The sequence below is a fragment of the Oncorhynchus mykiss genome, chromosome 12 (genome assembly GCF_057628025.1).
Source record: "Oncorhynchus mykiss isolate SJ-2025 chromosome 12, ASM5762802v1, whole genome shotgun sequence".
NCBI classification, from domain to species: domain Eukaryota; kingdom Metazoa; phylum Chordata; class Actinopteri; order Salmoniformes; family Salmonidae; genus Oncorhynchus; species Oncorhynchus mykiss.
Genome location: NC_143033.1, coordinates 30,408,140 through 30,426,342, shown reverse-complemented (window position 1 = coordinate 30,426,342; position 18,203 = coordinate 30,408,140). Strand labels below are relative to the sequence as shown.

General features: G+C 45.8%; 1 protein-coding gene across 1 annotated transcript in view; it reads right to left on the bottom strand.

Moving 5' to 3' along the window:
- Window positions 1-1,111: 1,111 nt before the first annotated feature.
- Window positions 1,112-18,203, bottom strand: part of LOC110537386 (neuronal tyrosine-phosphorylated phosphoinositide-3-kinase adapter 1) — a 30,962-nt gene continuing 13,870 nt past the window's right edge. Inside the window, exons 2-7 of the mRNA XM_036937358.2 lie at window positions 12,962-13,209; window positions 9,619-9,998; window positions 7,782-9,500; window positions 7,339-7,584; window positions 6,826-6,932; window positions 1,112-5,275 (exon numbers count right to left, since the gene is read on the bottom strand). Coding sequence (XP_036793253.2) covers window positions 4,850-5,275; window positions 6,826-6,932; window positions 7,339-7,584; window positions 7,782-9,500; window positions 9,619-9,998; window positions 12,962-13,149 — 3,066 coding nt within the window. The 5' untranslated portion in view covers window positions 13,150-13,209 and the 3' untranslated portion in view covers window positions 1,112-4,849. The remainder of the gene's footprint in view (window positions 5,276-6,825; window positions 6,933-7,338; window positions 7,585-7,781; window positions 9,501-9,618; window positions 9,999-12,961; window positions 13,210-18,203) is intronic.

The window sequence follows — 18,203 nt, the reverse complement described above, 5'->3', positions numbered from 1 at the left end:
TCGGAGGAGAAAGCTACAATCATCCTCCTCCCCTCTCACCAGAGAACACCAGCAGCCAACCAGCTTGCCTCTCTAACCAATCATATGCGCGCTACAACCTGTGTTGCTCGCTTAATGGCAGAACAAGGATTTGAGTGAAAAGCATTCCAGCAAATGATATAAGCTCTTGGGATTCCTCATGCAGCTCGTGCATGTGTGTGAAGACAGTGGTGCTGCTCAGAAATTAGGCTCTTGAACATAGCTCATATAATAACATCCATCTAAACAAAATGTCTCCCCCCTCAGCATCCCCTCCCTGAAACCCACACTGTTGAATAATGCAGATTCCTCTGAGGATTTATTCATTATGTTGCGGTTAATTCCCATGCAGTCCTCTAAACCCGGCTGTCATGAGGGAAGGAGGAGAAGGAGGAAGGACCATATGGTGCTGCCTCACACAATATCAATATGATGCTTATTTGCACACAACTGGCAACTGATGTCTATGAAATAGGGAATGTAGCTCACTGCTTATTTTCGAGGGAGTTGCCTTAGCTAAATTGAGTTGCCTTAGCTAAATTGATGCATTGTGTGGCAGGGGCGTCTGGTCTGCCAGTCAGTCTCATAGCAGTGCAGAGGTCAAGTCTAAAGGCTGTTAGATTACTCTGCTGTACTTCTGGTGCCATAGGATGTGCCACCAGCATTCATTCGCATCTCAGTGTGTGTGTGTGTGTGTGTGTGTGTGTGTGTGTGTGTGTGTGTGTGTGTGTGTGCGTGCGTGCGTGTGTGCGTGTACATATACTGAAATGATAGGTACATGAATCTCAGAGAGAGAATAGTAACCGGTACAGTGTATGTGAATGGTGCCCTCACTTGGAGATCTAAGACATTACAACACGTCTGTGTCTGGGCGGTGTCACCGGGTTCAAAGCCTTGCAGCAGAATCCTGTTAGAGTGCATTCTGTCTGTCTGCAATGTTTTAACCAGAGACAATGTTCTACATTCACCACTACTTATCGTACCAATGCTATTGAACGTGATACATAAGAGATGTGCAGAGATAAAGCAAATAGATCATATTTGTCTGCTTCTGTTTGTCATGAAATGAAACATAAAGACATGCAAAAAATCCTGTTCATTATATAAAACTGATTTAATGACAATATCAATGTGAATATAGCACTACAGTGATTTCCAAGGTACACCGTATCTTACCATATCAATATAGTATGGCACTCATATAATGGCCACTGTTTTAGGCGACACGCAAAGCTGACAGCTTCTGTAAACTAGTTTGTAAATGATGCCTAAGTTATCAATTGTTGTAATAAATGTTTAAAAAGATGACTACTTGGTATATCTGAAATACAATTGGGCACACTTATCAATGGGTTTGGGATAGAATCCAAACTCTGACGTTTTCAACGTAAGGAATGCATTGCACTTCCCCTCTCTCCCTCAACATGGTCCTCATCTCTGTTTGTTTAGTTGAAATTATAGTCCAATGGGTGATAATAACCTTGAGTAGCAAAAGGTGAAGCAGTATCTTGGTAACATTGGTGCAATGTCACTTTGGATACTTTTTCACAGGGTGGCACTGGAACTGTACAGGTTGGTGCTAACTAGTAAAACAACAACATCAACCAGGAGACATTCAAGTGCCAGAATACAAGTACAGAGAGATTGACTCTTCACAGTACAAACTTCATCTCACATGGTTTTCAGTAAATCAATTAAAAGTATGTCACAATAAGCACAAGAGTAGTAATGTTAGATATGGTCACAAATGCCATTGTAATTCAATAAACAACAACAGTAGCTAGTAGTAGTTTGAGATAGCAGCAAAGTATTTCAGAAAATGTCCAAACAAATGGTAAAACTGAGTTGTTCAAACCTGTACATAAATTCAATGTATGTAGAAAAGGGCATAAATACAACAACTGTATGTACTGCTTAAAGGGACTCTTGCATAAATATGATACAACAATTGTGAGACTGCCTTTGTCTTGAGGGCTTGTCATGTATTGGTAAAAGCGTACAGTAATGTCTGTGTGGACCAGTTGCAACAGATTAAGTACCCAATTAAAAAAAAGTTTTAAAAAAAATATATGAACAAATACATTTATACATTATATGCTACATTATATTTATTGATTACAAGTATGAAAGTGGAAATAATTGCTACATTTTCAATACAGCTGTACATATCTATTTACATATTATATAGGGATATTCTGTGTTTTTGGGCAGGATCTTCCAGCATTCTGTTTGAGGTGTGTGTGTGTGATGGTGTTGCACTGCCTTATCAACTGCAGCATCTCCTACTATCTGTGTTGATATTATTGTTTTGTGGGATGGGATACTCATCAATAAGTTACTGTGAGTCCGCATGACCGGTGGTGGGTTTTTTTTCGACCGGCGATGTTTTTTTGTACAATTTTCCGTTTGTATTTCATTTGAGTGTACAGTATGATTTGAGTGCAGATTCCTTAGCCCGCGCTACAGACGGCTTTATCAGTCCACTAATACAAGTCTAGTAAATTCCCAGTGCACTACTTTTGTTACTAATAACAAAATATTAAACCCTCAGCATGCCTACTATGTTTGAGTGTACAGTAAGTGCCATCTGCCATTATATTAACTTGTTCAAAAGATTTCCCCGGCAACACATTCATCTTCTTTACACAACCACAACATAACATTTCAGCAGGACCTTTCACGGTGTATGTAGTGATATAATGGCATCTTCGAGCTCTATGTGAAAATCGGACAATCTCACATGACCATCTCCACACGATAACTTGTAGTCGATTCATTGATATGGTTTTATACAGTACTTTATGCCTGTTCAATGACATGCATGATATGACATGTTAACTATGACTTAAGAGTTCATGTCCGAGATATGTTTTGGCCAGCTGACATGTTTTAATATGAATGTTACGCTCACATTGGGAACATATTGCTGTAAAATTGCAGGAATGCTGAGAAAGTCTGTATATTTACATTACAAAAATGCAAACAGTTAGGTAGTATTTTCCCCCACTTCATCTCCACAATAACAATCTACTGATACCCAGACCACAAGGCAAACCAAACCATCTCATATGCATTCAACATGTTTCAATGTTTCTTTAATAATAAGTATCCTTTCTCATTTTTATCAAAGGCTAGAGAGTATAAAGTTGAAGTCGGAAGTTTACATACACCTTAGCAAATACATTTAAACTCTGTTTTTCACAATTCCTGACATGTAATCCTAGTAAAAATTCCCTGTCTTAGGTCAGTTAGGATCACCACTTTATTTTAAGAATGTGAATTGTCAGAATAATAGTAGAGAGAATTATTTATTTCAGCTATTCTTTCTTTCATCACATTCCCAGTGGGTCAGAAGTTTACATACACTCAATTCATATTTGGTAGCATTGCCTTTAAATTGTTTAATTTGAGTGAAACGTTTCAGAGTGGTTGAAAAACAAGTTTTAATGATTCCAACCTAAGTGTATGTAAACTTCCAACTTCAACTGTAAGTGTGTGCGTGTGTGCGTGTGTGTGTGTGTGTGTGTGTGTGTGTGTGTGTGTGTGTGTGTGTGTGTGTGTGTGTGTGTGTGTGTGTGTGTGTGTGTGTGTGTGCGCGTATAAAATGGGACCAGAAGTCCCCACAAGAATAGTAGAAAAACAGAAATTTGACCAACTGGGGACATTTTGTTAGTCCCCATGAGGTCAAATGCTATTTCTAGGGGGTTTAGGGTTAAGGTTAGAATTAGTGTTAGGGTAGAATTATGTTAAGGGTTAAGGTTAGGAGCTTGGGTTAATTTGAGGGTTTTGGTTAGGAGTTGGGGTTGGGGTTAGAGTTAGGGTAAGATTAGGGTTAGGAGTTAGGGTTGGGGTTAGAGTTAGGGTAAGATTAGGGTTAGGAGTTAGGGTTGGGGTTAGAGTTAGGGTAAGATTAGGGTTAGGAGTTAGGGAAAATAGGATTTTGAATGTGACTAAATTGTGTCCCCCCACAAGGTTAGCTGTACAATACTGTGTGTGTGTGTGTGTGTGTGTGTGTGTGTGTGTGTGTGTGTGTGTGTGTGTGTGTGTGTGTGTGTGTGTGTGTGTGTGTGTGTGTGTGTTTAAAGTGTCTGTGTTTAAAGTGTCTGTGTCCGTGTGCTTGAACATAAGTTTGTATAAGATGTGTCTTGCTGAGGATCAACCTGAAGTCTCATTCAAACTCTACCTACCAACAGTCATTTGTGACAGTGGAGGGAGAGACAATTCATGTAAACTGCAGTTAAGTTAGGGGAAATTAGGCCTAATTATTTAAACCAGCATTGCTCTTATAGGTTAAATTCTCCCCTTTTTTTGATTCAACAAAGTCTGAGTTGACTGGCGTTTAAGAAATGAATAAAGAGTCAAGGAAGGGCTTGTACAATACTAAAACTAAAGTGTAAGAAATCACACTGTACTGAAATATTGTACATATGTCTCTTCTTGGTTTCAAATTGGATTGGTATATCCCTCAACTGAATCTTCCCAATCTTTGTATATCTCTACAAAGTAGAGTTGATCACTCTTGGCAAAATAACGATTTAACCTTGTAGACCTTGTATCAGATCCAAATAAAGTTTATTTTACTATGTGAGAGCACAAAACTCTCATCTTACTCTCATGTATATTATCACCCTTCTGTGGAGGTCGGCGGTAATCACACTGTCACTCCTAAGAGAGGAAATAGTCCTCCATCCTCTTTTCCTTTGTAGAGAGGGATTGTCACCATCTCTCTCCATGTGTAAACTTCTTGATTCTCACCACAATCGTACCAATAGTACTTATTTACTTGCCCCTGTTTTTTTACTGTACCTCCGCTGCCCCAACAACCCCCCACTCAGATGGCTGTGTCCCACACCACGGCCTGGGGCCTCTGACAGGGGGGCGTGCCCGTCTTCCGGGGCTCAGGGGTCCGTCTCCAGCTGGGCAGGATGGGCATGCTGTCCTGCTTACACAGGTTCTTTTCTGGGCGGCGGTGGGCCTTGATCTCTTTGCATAGGCAGCGCTTCCTCTCAATGACCTCCAGCAGCTTGCCATCCCTCTGGGTTTGGGCTGCGGACGAAGCAGCGCCCCCGGTGGTGGGAGGCTGTCCCTGGGCCAGCTGGGCCAGGTGTTGGAACTGCAGCTGGAGGTGGTGCTGCTGCTGCAGCTGCTGGAGCTGTTGCTGTAACTGCAGCTGCTGCTGATGGAGCTGGAGCTGCTGCTGCTGTCTGGACAGGATAGGACTGCAGGGTGTTTGGGAGGATTGGGACAGCCCATGCAACTGGACAGAGAGAGGGGCAGGGAGGGTGGAAGGAGAGGAGTTAAATAAATATTTTTTTACCTAAAATCTAATGTGGGGTATGCATGAATACAGTTTGTCTTAGTGTGTTACATGTTATGTCACTCAATTAGCCATGTGGGCTAACAATTTGTTGATTGGTGAGGTCAATGAACCAAATCTCCCTCTAGTGGCATCATGGGTGGAATGTTAATTAAAACAAATAAAACAAACAAATAAAACACACTGACAATCTGGTGTTTCTATGTCAAACAGTTTTGTTATATTTCAGTCTTCTGTGATGTCTATAAAGACTAATATCGTGATGCAAACTCAAAATGTTATACTTTCAACTCTATATCTGAAATGTATTTGTTTAAGCCCATAACAATGTGTGTGAGGTGTATACTTTTGTTTCAAAGTAGATTTGTTTAAGACTACCAAGAAAGACCCACTGCAGTAAAAAGTTAAGTCTAGCCCGCTATCTAAACTTGTAGTAATCATGGCCAAATAGCAATCTGGCATGCAGGGCATGTGCCCTATTGATTTTGTTAAGTCACTCTCACTCAGATATCATAATAACATGGCATAAGTTATGTCAGAATGAGTATAATTGCATGAAATGTGTTAGAAAATGTACATATATTGTCTCCGCCACATGGCAAAATGTGTAGAACTGCAAATAAAATGTTTTCTCTTCGACGTCACGACGGGGCCAGTAAAATGTTTTGCCCTCAAGGTGGAGGTGGCCCCCAACCAAATCTCTTTTAGGGGCCCCAAAACGCTAGGGCTGGCCTTGGCTAATGGTATAAAGCATTTAGTTAAGAGAGTTAAGTAGTCTAACTGCACAAATCAGTAGACTGCATATGTGGGTATGAATGTGGGTACGTAGACCCGTGAGCCACTGTGGCTCATGATGAGTTCAGATTTTTTTGTGGCCTCCAACCCCATCAAAGTTGCCCATCCCTGCTGTAAACACTGAATCTCTGTTGTAGCACTGAAGACCAAGCCCAGCAACCACAACAGCCATAAGAACGTGTTGCACCCAAGCCTGCCACCAGGCGGCAACGTGACACCATATTAGAGCCTGTAGCTCCCGTGGCGTGCAAGGGAGGGTTACGCAGCAACACGCCAACAGTCTCTGCAGCACAGCACAGCACAGCACAGCACACTCGAACTGCGTCAGCATTTGAGATGCAGCCAAGTGACTGGGCAAAATGCAACGCTATTGGACAGTGTCTCACTGCCCCAAAACACTGTAGAGAAGCATACTTCTTACATCCACGCGTCTCTGCATGCGTCAATTAGAGCATCGCTCTCCCCTGGACTTATTCTTTAAGGCGCAACCTTATTCTGCTCACTGAACATATCTCCACACTATAAATAGCTCAGGAGGAGTGTTGTTGCTATCAGCACAGGGAATAATAAGAATGGCCATATTCTTCAGAATAATTCCAATACTACTACTTGTACAGATGACAGTAATCACAGTAATACCAAAGATCATCGTCATTATAATAATCATCGTCATTATAATAATAGGTATTATTCACCTGATTCAGTACCTCTCGATGGGGCAGGCTGCTCTGCCGCTGAACGTCGCTTCCACCCACCTGTCTCACCCCAGAGGTGGATGATGAGCGGCTCAATCGACCCAGTTCTGGAACAGAAAAAACAAGCACTGTTCATATAGCTGTCTATAACCACAAATCAAATGTGCTGTTCATGTTATCAGGGAGAATGGCTGTGCGTATAAAATGGATTGCATTATTTAATGTATCTATGTGCAACTATGCTTACATGTGGGGGAGGTATGATGTGCCTGACTGTGTGTGTGTATATATAGCTCTGGTACTACATATGCTGCCACTGTTGATCTTAACCCATAACATCATGATGATGCGACTGTGGATTTAAGAAATGCACGTAATAGGATCTTCAGATAAATCTGCTGATGTCGTCTCTTTTCTAAAGCGATGTTTGTGTGCTAGTGAAATCCTAGACATACCCCTTTCCTTGAAAATATTCTGGGTGAAGGAGTCTGTGCTGGGTGTCTTAGTGCTTACCTCCATTGCGGCAGGCTGGAAAGGTTTGGCACGGGAGGGGGAGACCCCCTCTAGGCAGGGCTCGGAACCCCAAGGACCCCCCCTCCATCCCAGCCAGGGACTCACTGTGGCCCAGCCCCCTCCCTCCAGTGAAGCGTACTGGGATCCCAGAGTGGCCTCCTCCTCCTCGACGTCCAGGGCCCAGGTCCTCCTTGTCTATCCTCAGGAGGGCATCGGCACTGCCATTCCACGCCCGCCCTTCATCCTCTGAGAGGGGAATGTCAGAGGGAATTGTTGAGTAAACATGGAATAATCGTCTATTGACAAAGTATAGTGTAGTGACAGATGTCACTTAGCTACAGTCTAATAGTCTGATTATCCCTTCCCCAGGGATCTGAGGAACGTCTGATACATTTCAATACTCAATTCAAACCCACGATGCCATCCAGCACATGTTAACTTACTCTCTCTCTCTGTCTCTCTGCTGCCTTGGCTGAAGGACAGTTTCCTCTGCATGGGCAAGTAAGACCCGTCGTCTCCAAAGCCACTGTTATCCCAGGGCATGAACCCAGCCTTCCCCTGGACGGGCCCAGGCACCGTGCTGCTTTTAGAGGCCACATCACCGTGACCCTGGTGGTGCAAGGAGGGCAGATGAGACCCTCCTCGCAGGCTGTCGTACGCCGGGGGTCTCCGGAAGCCCACCGAGGGGTAGGTCCAGAGCAGGGGGCTGTCTGAGGAGGGGGGCTTGTAGGCGGGTAGGCCGTGGGGGGTGTGGTAGCGGTGGAGTTGGGAGCGAGAGTGAGGGCGAGAGTGGGAGGAAGAGGAGGAGGACGAGGTTGTGGCTGAACTGGCACTGGTCTGGGATGAAAGGTTGTTTGTGGTGTTCTCAGCCTGAGAGGAGGTAAAGTGGAACCCTGCTTCTCTGTCTCTCTCCCTGTGTCGCTCTCTGTCACTGTCCCTGTCTCTGTCTCTGTGACTGTCCCTGTGACCATCTCTGTCCCTCTCTCTGTCCTTATCCCTCTCTCTGTCCCTGTCCCTCTCTGCTTTGTCTAACTTCAAGCAGAAGCTCACAGACTTTCCCTCCTTGCCCGAGCCCTGGGTCTGGGTCTGGGCAATGGACTTGGAGAAGGTCTCCGAGCCATTCTTGTTGTTGGTGTTGGGGTTGGGCGAGTCTCCTCTTTCTGGCTTGCGGTAGTGGTGGTAGTGTGAGGGGCGGTGGTGAGGGTGGGGATGGTGGTGGTGGTGGTGGGAATAGGGGGAGGTGGACTTAGAGGAAGGGGGCAGGGGTGTGGAGTGGCTCCTGGCCCTTAGCCCTGGTGCAGGGCCGAGCTGGCTGTCTCTGTCTCTGTCCTTAGACTCCTTAGAGCCTGACAGGGGCACAGGGAGGTTAGAGGAGGGGGTGGTGGAGGAGGAGGAGGTGCTAGACTGAGCTGTCATACTGGAGGAGGTCTGAATGCTGATGGTCCCCAGTTTGGCAGAAGCAGCCTTGTGTTGGACCCCGACCCCACTGGAGGCAGCAGCAGGCTGGGGGAAGGCGAGCAGCGGGGGTCGGTGCTGCAGCAGGTTGGGGAAGGGGGCCGGGATCTTACTGTTGGACTCTGTCTCTGATTTGTTTCCCTGGAGGAGGTAGGGCGTAGGGGCTCGTGGGGGATGCGGGCTGGAGGAGAGGGGCTGGGGGACAGGGGTGGAGGAGGTGGAGGAGGGGAGGGGCGAGGAGTGGGAGATGGACACTGTGGCTTTAGGTTTGGAGCAGGAGGGGGAGGAGGAGGGGCGAGGTAGATGGGCGGACGTGCCAGAGGAGGAGTGGTGGTGTTTGGAGGATTTGAGTCTCTCGTGTTTGAGAGGGAGGCGTTTGTGTCCCTCTCTGTCCTCTGGCAGTGGGTACTTCATCTCCTCATAGATGGCCTCGCTCTGATCTGAGTCTGAATCAGGCGTGGTGGCTACGGGTGTGACAGGGTGAGGGGTGGCAGTCTGGCTCTCCCTGGTGAACACTTGGCCCACCATCTCTATGTAGACGGGCTCATCGTCTCCCTGAGGCTGACCCTCACCCCCCTGGATGGGCGTGGTAAGAGGGGGCACACAGGGAGTTGGGGGCTCAAACGAGAGCTGAGTACTGGGGCTTCGTTTGGGTTTCAAAGGCGGCACCTTTTTGGACATGTCCCCTGAGTCAGACTTCTTCATGGCTGCAGGGGAAAGGGAGAGAGCAATGAATGAGAGATAATTCAATAATTACAACAGGAAAAATAATATTAACACACACTTCCCCACTTCACTGCCCTCATTACTGTTTCCATAGCCTACCGTTCTTCTTCTCTGAGTGTTTGGCCTGTGGGTGAGTGGGCGGGGGTGGCGGAGGGGCGTCCGGTGGGGCGTGAGGTGCTCTGGGGTCCGAGGAGGAGCTGAGACGGGTGCTGGGATGGCGTTTGGGTTTAGCAGGGGGGCAGCGCCCGCCGTGCTGTGACTGGGTGTCAGAGTAATCTTCCCCATTCTCCAGACCTGTGTCTCCAGCGCCCACGGCGTGGCAGGACTGGGAGCGGGGAGCCATGGCAGAGGCACAGGAGTGAGGGGACAGGTCCTGGGAGGCAGGCATGGTCATGAAGCCCATGCGGAAGTGGCGCCGGAAGGATGCCAAGTCACGGACCTTGCCCACCGTGGCTGAGGAGGGGTCCTTCTGGCTGGAGCTGAACAACACAGGAAGAACAACATTCCCTCATTCAGCAGTTAATCACGTCCTATTGAAGGACGTTCATTGAAGGACGTTCCCATTGTGTTGCCTTCCCCTTTTCTGCCTCTCTCCTTTTTTCTTTTTCTGTTAAAAAATGGTCTCTACATAGCTTACATTCAATTGAATCTGCAGTCCTATGGCTCCCCCTACTCCTCTGCCTCTCTCAATAACACACACACACACACACACACACAGCACCTCGTGCATGGATGGCACGGGGAGCGTAGTTTCCCGTTAGAGAGTGAGTGATGAGCGATTGGGCGAGGCAGTGCAGCAGCTGTGCATGCCGGTATCTGCATGGGGGGGGGGGGGGCCCTCCCTCTTCAGAACTCTTCTATCCTTCCATTTCTATCCCTCCACATCTGCTCCATTAGATCACAAACACATTCAATTAGGAAATTGCTTCCCCTGAAACCCTCCCAAATCTAGCTGCTCCTTTCTGACTATAATCCTCCTGTGTGTAACGTCACCGTGTTACTGGGTTTCTCTAACTAATTCTTTATCTGTTTTATTTCATTGTCCCTTTACTACACTCACCATGACCTCTGCCAAGTATTGTATCTGTTTCCATGGCAACTGGTTTGCCTGTTTATTTGTTTAGTGGTTTGTCTGAAACCTGAGAAAATGCACATGGTATTGCTTGCCAAAGTACTAAACATACTACAAACAAGAGCACAAAGGAAAAAGCACCCCTAAAACATATCATGTGTGAGGGGCGTTTAGTGCCTGAAGAAAGGTGTGGCAGTGCACCATAAAAATCTCAACTGGAGTTTCCTTGACGAAAAGTAAATACATCGGAATTGAATGTATGAACTACTGTACTGTTCCTTTGATTAAACAGACAACTCAATTCTTAATTGCTTTCTAAAGCCAAAAACGTCAAATGGATAATCCCTGAAGATCTTTTGAAGGTCATCATGACCTCATCCAAACTACCATCATGCAGGAATGCCACAGATTCAGAACATCTTTGGTTTCCTAATAGGAGAAACCAAAATCAATATCTCACCAATCAAGCTAATGATGGATTACATTTGAGCAGAATACACATACAACGGTGTACCTTAACGGACAATTAAACGGGATGGGGAGTTGCAGCGGACATGGTCCAAATCTGGAGTTATTACATATAGAATATACGGTATAGCTCTGTAAATGAACCTTTATAGAGGTGACTCAGCCATAACAACAGTGGCTGAAGTCAGTAGAAAAACACTGCACAGCAATTACCATGAAAAGACCTCAAAAGGAAACCGTTCTTCACTACAACCGCCTAGAAGGGATATATTGGCTGTATAGCACAGTATTTAAAAAGCCTCTACTTAGTGTGTCAACTATGGATCATCACCATTTCAACCTGTCTCTCCGATTCCAAGACCAGTCCGAGAAGAAGGGAGGGGAGAGGTAGCCATGGTGAGGAAGGGAGGGGAGAGGTAGCCATGGTGAGGAAGGGAGGGGAGAGGTAGCCATGGTGAGGAAAGGAGGGGAGAGGTAGCCATGGAGAGGAAAGGAGGGGAGAGATAGCCATGGAGAGGAAAGGAGGGGAGAGGTAGCCATGGAGAGGAAAGGAGGGGAGAGGTAGCCATGGTGAGGAAGGGAGGGGAGATGTAGCCATGGTGAGGAAAGGAGGGGAGAGATAGCCATGGAGAGGAAAGGAGGGGAGAGGTAGCCATGGAGAGGAAAGGAGGGGAGAGGTAGCCATGGTGAGGAAAGGAGGGGAGAGGTAGCCATGGTGAGGAAAGTAGGGGAGAGGTAGCCATGGAGAGGAAAGGAGGGGAGAGGTAGCCATGGTGAGGAAAGTAGGGGAGAGGTAGCCATGGTGAGGAAAGGAGGGGAGAGATAGCCATGGAGAGGAAAGGAGGGGAGAGGTAGCCATGGTGAGGAAAGTAGGGGAGAGGTAGCCATGGAGAGGAAGGAACAAGGGGATGAATGGGTCAGATCTGACTTTCCTAGCAGGACCGGAGGAATGGAGCTGGAGGCGACGACCACCTTTTGTTTCCCTGCTGGGAAAGACTGGGAACTGAGTGCGTGGGTGCACACATATGTGTGTGTCTGATGTGTGTGTGTGTGTATTAGAATGAGAGAGAGAGAGAGAGAGAGAGAGAGAGAGAGAGAGAGAGAGAGAGAGAGAGAGAGAGAGCGGTAAACTGGGTCTCTTCGTGTGTGAGGAGAGGAGGAAGAGATGTTTTGCTTCCGAGCATGCAATCAAAGGCCTCATTTAGGAGGTTATTGCCTGTGAATGATCCCTGAGTGCAGGTTGCCATGTTTGTTTGAGGTAGAGGAAGCAAGAGCGATAAAACGTAACAAACTACACACATCTAAATGCATGCCTTGTTTATAGGTCACAATGAGTAGTCTTGTCCTACTGATGTGCCTTAACTCTGCCATCCTCCCTTATGAAGCAGTGAACCAGCAGGGAGACAATGTCATTGTACACCTTCCTATTGAGAGAGGGGAAGCTAGTGCAGGCAGCGAAAACAGCACTGAGCCTGTTCATCATGGAGAACAGAGATACAACTGTTTTCTGTCTCATTCCATTACGTGAAGAAAAGCCAAGAGCAGAGCTCTGTGTGTGTGTGTGTGTGTGTGTGTGTGTGTGTGTGTGTGTGTGTGTGTGTGTGTGTGTGTGTGTGTGTGTGTGTGCCTGCGGGTGTGTAAGTGTGTGTACGCTTGCCATAATCTACATAGGCACCAATGGGCCACATTGTCCCTATAATGAAGGCAATAAAGCTCCTCCCTTCTGATCCTCTCTTCTCTTGTTTCTCTACTTCCTTTCGACATGGTTACACATAAAATATGAACGAGAAAACTCTTCCACTTCAGCTCAGAGATTTACACCTCAACTCAACTGAATAATCGCATTCCATCACTCCAGTCCAGCATGCTGCTGTGAGTTGAGATCAGTTCACCTCTCCTCACCTCTTCTTATTGCCATCCTGGTCCTTGTGCCTCCAGTCCAGCCGGCTCTTACGATACAGCAGGTTCATGTCGCCGCGGGGACGCTGCTCCTCGCAACCAATCACAGCACAATGTAGCCGCTTGCCCCGCCTCTCTATGTCACGCAAGAAATGCTCCACCGCCACATCCTGGGCGGAGCCAGAGCTCATGGTATAGAAGACCAATAGGGAGAAGGGGATGGATGTCACTGCAGGCCACACTTCAATCACCTAGACACAGAGGAGATGGAGACAGTGGCATTGTTAATAGTCATCTACTACATGTTGAGCTGACATTACAGTCACTTCCAGTTCTCCTTTTACACAGCTCCCCTACACAGTTACACAGCTCTCATGTCGACATGCTGTATGTAGGGCAGTAGCAGTCACAGCACGATTATAGTACCTGGCTCCTCAGCCTTGTCTCATAGACTAGACGTAACATAGTAAATGTAAATCCGGGACACTCAAATTAGTATGATATGTTACATTTGGTATGGTTACTTAAGACAGATGGCGACTTAAAATTAAGGTAGGATGGTTGGTCGTGGTGGATGGGTAGGCGTATAACGCGAACGTCTAGCAACCACAACAGTTTGAATGAGTTCGAATCTCATCATAGACAACTTTAGCATTTTAGCTAATTAGCAACTTTTCAACTACTTACTACTTTTTAGCTACTTTGCAACTACTTAGTATGTTAGCTAACCCTTCACCTAACCTTAACCCTTTTATCTAACCCTTCCCCTAACCCTAACCCTTTAACCTAACTCTTAAACATAACCCTAGCCCTATCCTAGCTAACGTTAGCCAGCTAGCTAACGTTAGCCACCTAGCCAACTAGCTAGTATTCGTAATAAATCATACGTTTTGCAAATTCGTAACATATAGTACATTTTGCAAATCTATAACATATAATATGAGTTGTAATTCATAATATGTCATATGAAATGTCATCCACAAATTAATACATATAATAAGAAACGTCACATATAATACTAAATGGAGTGTCTCAGATTTACATATAGAATAAAATGAAATACTCCGAGACCAGATTGGGGTCTTCCATACAGGTGAACAGACCAGGAGGGATTCAGGGTAGGAGTTCTGATCAGGAGGGAAAGTTAAAACAGAGATGAGACGCAGCATTATAAACTATGTCTGACAAAATACCTGACCAAAACATGGGAAAGCATCCAGACAAACGGACACTGCAATGCAGGAAACGTTGCTAATAAGGCTCCTTGTGTCATGGTGGATATCCTGTCCTCCAGGCTAAAACAAACTGTGCATTGGGCCAGGCACCCAGGCAGCCAGACAGTAAGGAACAGGTACTGTATGTTTACTCAGCCACTGTGTTGTTTACACCAATGCCCAACCTACAGTGGATCACATGAAAACACTATTTACAGTATATGTTCATTATCCAATTATGACTATCTGAGTAAGCATGGTAACTCAACTGCTGTGTTGCTCTCTGACTGGGGGCCTTGGGGTTGCCTGACTAAAGCTGTCAGCTACCCAGGCAGTAATGTGGTTGGTCATATGTAGCGCACACAAGGCTTCGTGCACATGACATGAGGAGTCAGGCTTGTTGTGAGGCAGATATTTGAATGCCCAACAGTGTTGTGTGCATTGGAGTATGCAAGCACAGTGTTGCGATTGGCTAAGAAAAGCACAGCTGTCAGTGTGAGAGTTCAGGGGCTTTTGGTGGTTTTACTTATACTGCACGGGACTCTTTCCTTGCTATTGGTTTTGGTTTGAGAAGCATCACAAACACTGGATCAAAAGTATGCCAACATCCAATGTGGACAAAATCAATAATGGTCGACTAGTACACATTTAATATAGCACTCAAGGAATCCACCCACACATAACTGTATCAGCCCTTCTCCAACGGCACAGGGAATTAAACAAAATATACTCCATTAGATTATACGTAACTTATTGTACGTCTGTCTCTGTACGTTGTTGTTCATGTTGGACTTTACATCTTTTTTTACAGGTTGGAATAGCCATATGTTGATTCAAATAGAAATTATTATTTGGATATCTTTACTAAAAGAGGCTGTGGAACTAGCTACTCATGCACTGCTTTTGACCTATAACACTTTCAACATACATATTTGACATGCATGACTACATTGTGCATGTTCATTATACAGTAATTATTATTTAACATGTCACCACCTGGGATTTGAACTCGCAAACTCCTGGTTCATGGCATGTCATTCTTCCTGCTACGCCACCATGTCTGTGTCAGCGACGGATTCCAAATGTACTTTTACACCTTGCAATCCAAAGTAAATCTCAGCTTTGTTAAAAGTACTCTAAAGTAAAAGAATTGTATTTATTATAGCGATTAAGGAGTCAAATTAAAACAAAGTAATATGCCCACCAACATTACACAACTAATACAGAAAACCATAAATGCTGAAATAAGTCAATCAAATCAATCAGGAGAGAATAGTCACATTAACTGATAATTGACACAAATAGCAAGAGATATAGAGAGTGAGAAAGGGAGGAGTGGGCATGGGAGAGAGGGAGAGAGATACAGGTGGGGAGGAGGGGAGAGATAAACAGTCCTCAAGAGTAGGATGGATAGAGATGCATAGAAAGACAGGGAGAGGGAACGGGAGGGAGGAAGACAGCTCAGGCAGGAGCTCGAGGGAGAGAGGAGAGGAGGTATTGGAAAAGATGAGGGAAGCCGATAAAGAGAGCAGGGTAGAGATAAACATGAATAGACAAAAAACGAAGTGGGGACAGATTGATAGAGAGAAAAGGAGTGGGGATAAGTAACTGGAGAAAAAGGAGGCAATAGATAAACAGTGAAAAAGGAGAAGCTGGACTGTAAGAATTAGAGAAGAGTCAGATTAATAGAAGATCGGAATGCCATGAACCACATGGTTGTGAGTTCAAATCCCAAGTAGATTGCATATTGAATAATGACTACTGTAAAAATGAAAACAGTGTATGTTAAATGCACTGTTTGTGTGTGTAACCAGTTGCAGACTTTTTTAGTTAATAAAAAAGTTATAATAATAATAATTTCTAGTTGAATGAACATATGAGATAAGTTGCGCAAACAAATCATTTTAAGTTGACTCAATTTTTGCCTACGTTTTCTCAATTTTGAGCTGCCCTGACCCTGAGCCTGTCGTTCTGTACCTTTCGGACTCTGCTCTGGATCACTGACCTCTGCCTACCCTTGACCTGTTGTTTGCCTGCCCCCTGTTTTTGTAATAAACCTTTGTTACTTCGAACTGTCTGCATCAGGGTCGTCTCCTGAGCCGTGATAAGTTTGGGCCAACTACAAATTTTAAGTTTAGGTAACATTTGAATGAAAAGTTGAGTAAACAAAAAAAAGGCTGTGGAACCAATTACTTAATAGTAATAAGTTGAAACAACTACATTTTTTTTGAGAGATCATACAGAACGAGGTGTCATCCCATCATGGTTCTGAGATGGCCCTGTGTGTCGTCGTAGCTCCCGTTATTCCTGTTGTCCAGAGCCCTGGCCTCCCTACCCACAATGCCCCGCTGCATGCTGCGGCCTGGCTACCCTCCGTGGTGTGGCGTAGTATGGTGTGGCGTGCTGTGTGACTGAGTGTTAATTAGGTTAGTGAGCTGAGAAAGTGTAGGTCGGCCTTCTGTTAACAGGGCCACTGAGTTGGGCTTCCAGGATTTGGTGGCTGAGCAGGCAGCCCTGCAATTGTCGCATTACAGCTGTTGAGAAGTGTGCAAGTACCCAGGCTGCTGAGGATTAGGACACTGCTTGGGAGATGGTTCATCAGGTTCACTACTCCACCATACAGCAGCACACCATACACACCATGTACTCCTAGAGCATGTTCTTATCAGAGCCTAAATGAACGTGGAGGCAAAAGCAGCATTCACATGCAGTCTTATTCAGCTCTTACACGTGCTACAGTATAAGCACACGGCACGCACACACATGCATGCACACATGTACGGACACTCACTTGTGTGCACGCGCACTCTCTCTCACTCTCACACTCACTCACTCACTCACTCACTCACTCACTCACTCACTCACTCACTCACACACACACACACACACACACACACACAATATAGGCTATATTGTGTATGCAGCCCACAATTTATATATGCAACCAAAGCCCACACACTGACACATTAAAGCAGCAATTTGGGGATTTTAAAATCAGTTTAAGAGGCATTTACAGGGTCAGAAGTCATTTAAATCCACCTCATTGGAGCTAGGAGACAGATGGAGGCAGATGGAGACAGATGGAGGCAGATGGAGACATATGGAGGCAAATGGAGACAGGTGGAGGCAGATGGAGGCAGATGGAGACAGGTGGAGGCAGATGGAGACAGGTGGAGACAGATGGAGGCAGATGGAGGCAGATGGAGACAGATGGAGGCAGATGGAGACAGATGGAGACATATGGAGGCAAATGGAGACAGGTGGAGGCAGATGGAGGCAGATGGAGACAGATGGAGGCAGATGGAGACAGATGGAGGCAGATGGAGACAGGTGGAGGCAGATGGAGGCAGATGGAGACAGATGGAGGCAGATGGAGACAGGTGGAGGCAGATGGAGGCAGATGGAGACAGGTGGAGGCAGATGGAGACAGGTGGAGGCAGATGGAGACAGATGGAGACAGATGGAGGCAGATGGAGACAGGTGGAGGCAGATGGAGGCAGATGGAGACAGATGGAGGCAGATGGAGACATATGGAGGCAAATGGAGACAGGTGGAGGCAGATGGAGGCAGATGGAGACAGATGGAGACAGATGGAGGCAGATGGAGGCAGATGGAGGTGTGATTCACATAACTGGATCTGCATGCAATGCTGCGAGAGAGAGAGACACACTCCATCTGACACACTGACACACTGACACATGGACACACACACTGAAACATGGACACACACACTGCACAGACACACGGACAGACACACTGACACATGGACACACACACTGACACATGGACACACACTGACACAAGGACATACACAATGACACACACACTGCACTGACACACGGACACACACACTGACACATGGACACACACACTGCACTGACACACACACTGACACATGGACATACACACTGACACATGGACACACACACTGCACTGACACATGGACACACACTGACACATGGATACACACAAAACCCTTCGAGCTATAACCTCAAATGCTCACTGATTAAAAGGTAGAGAACTGAAACAGT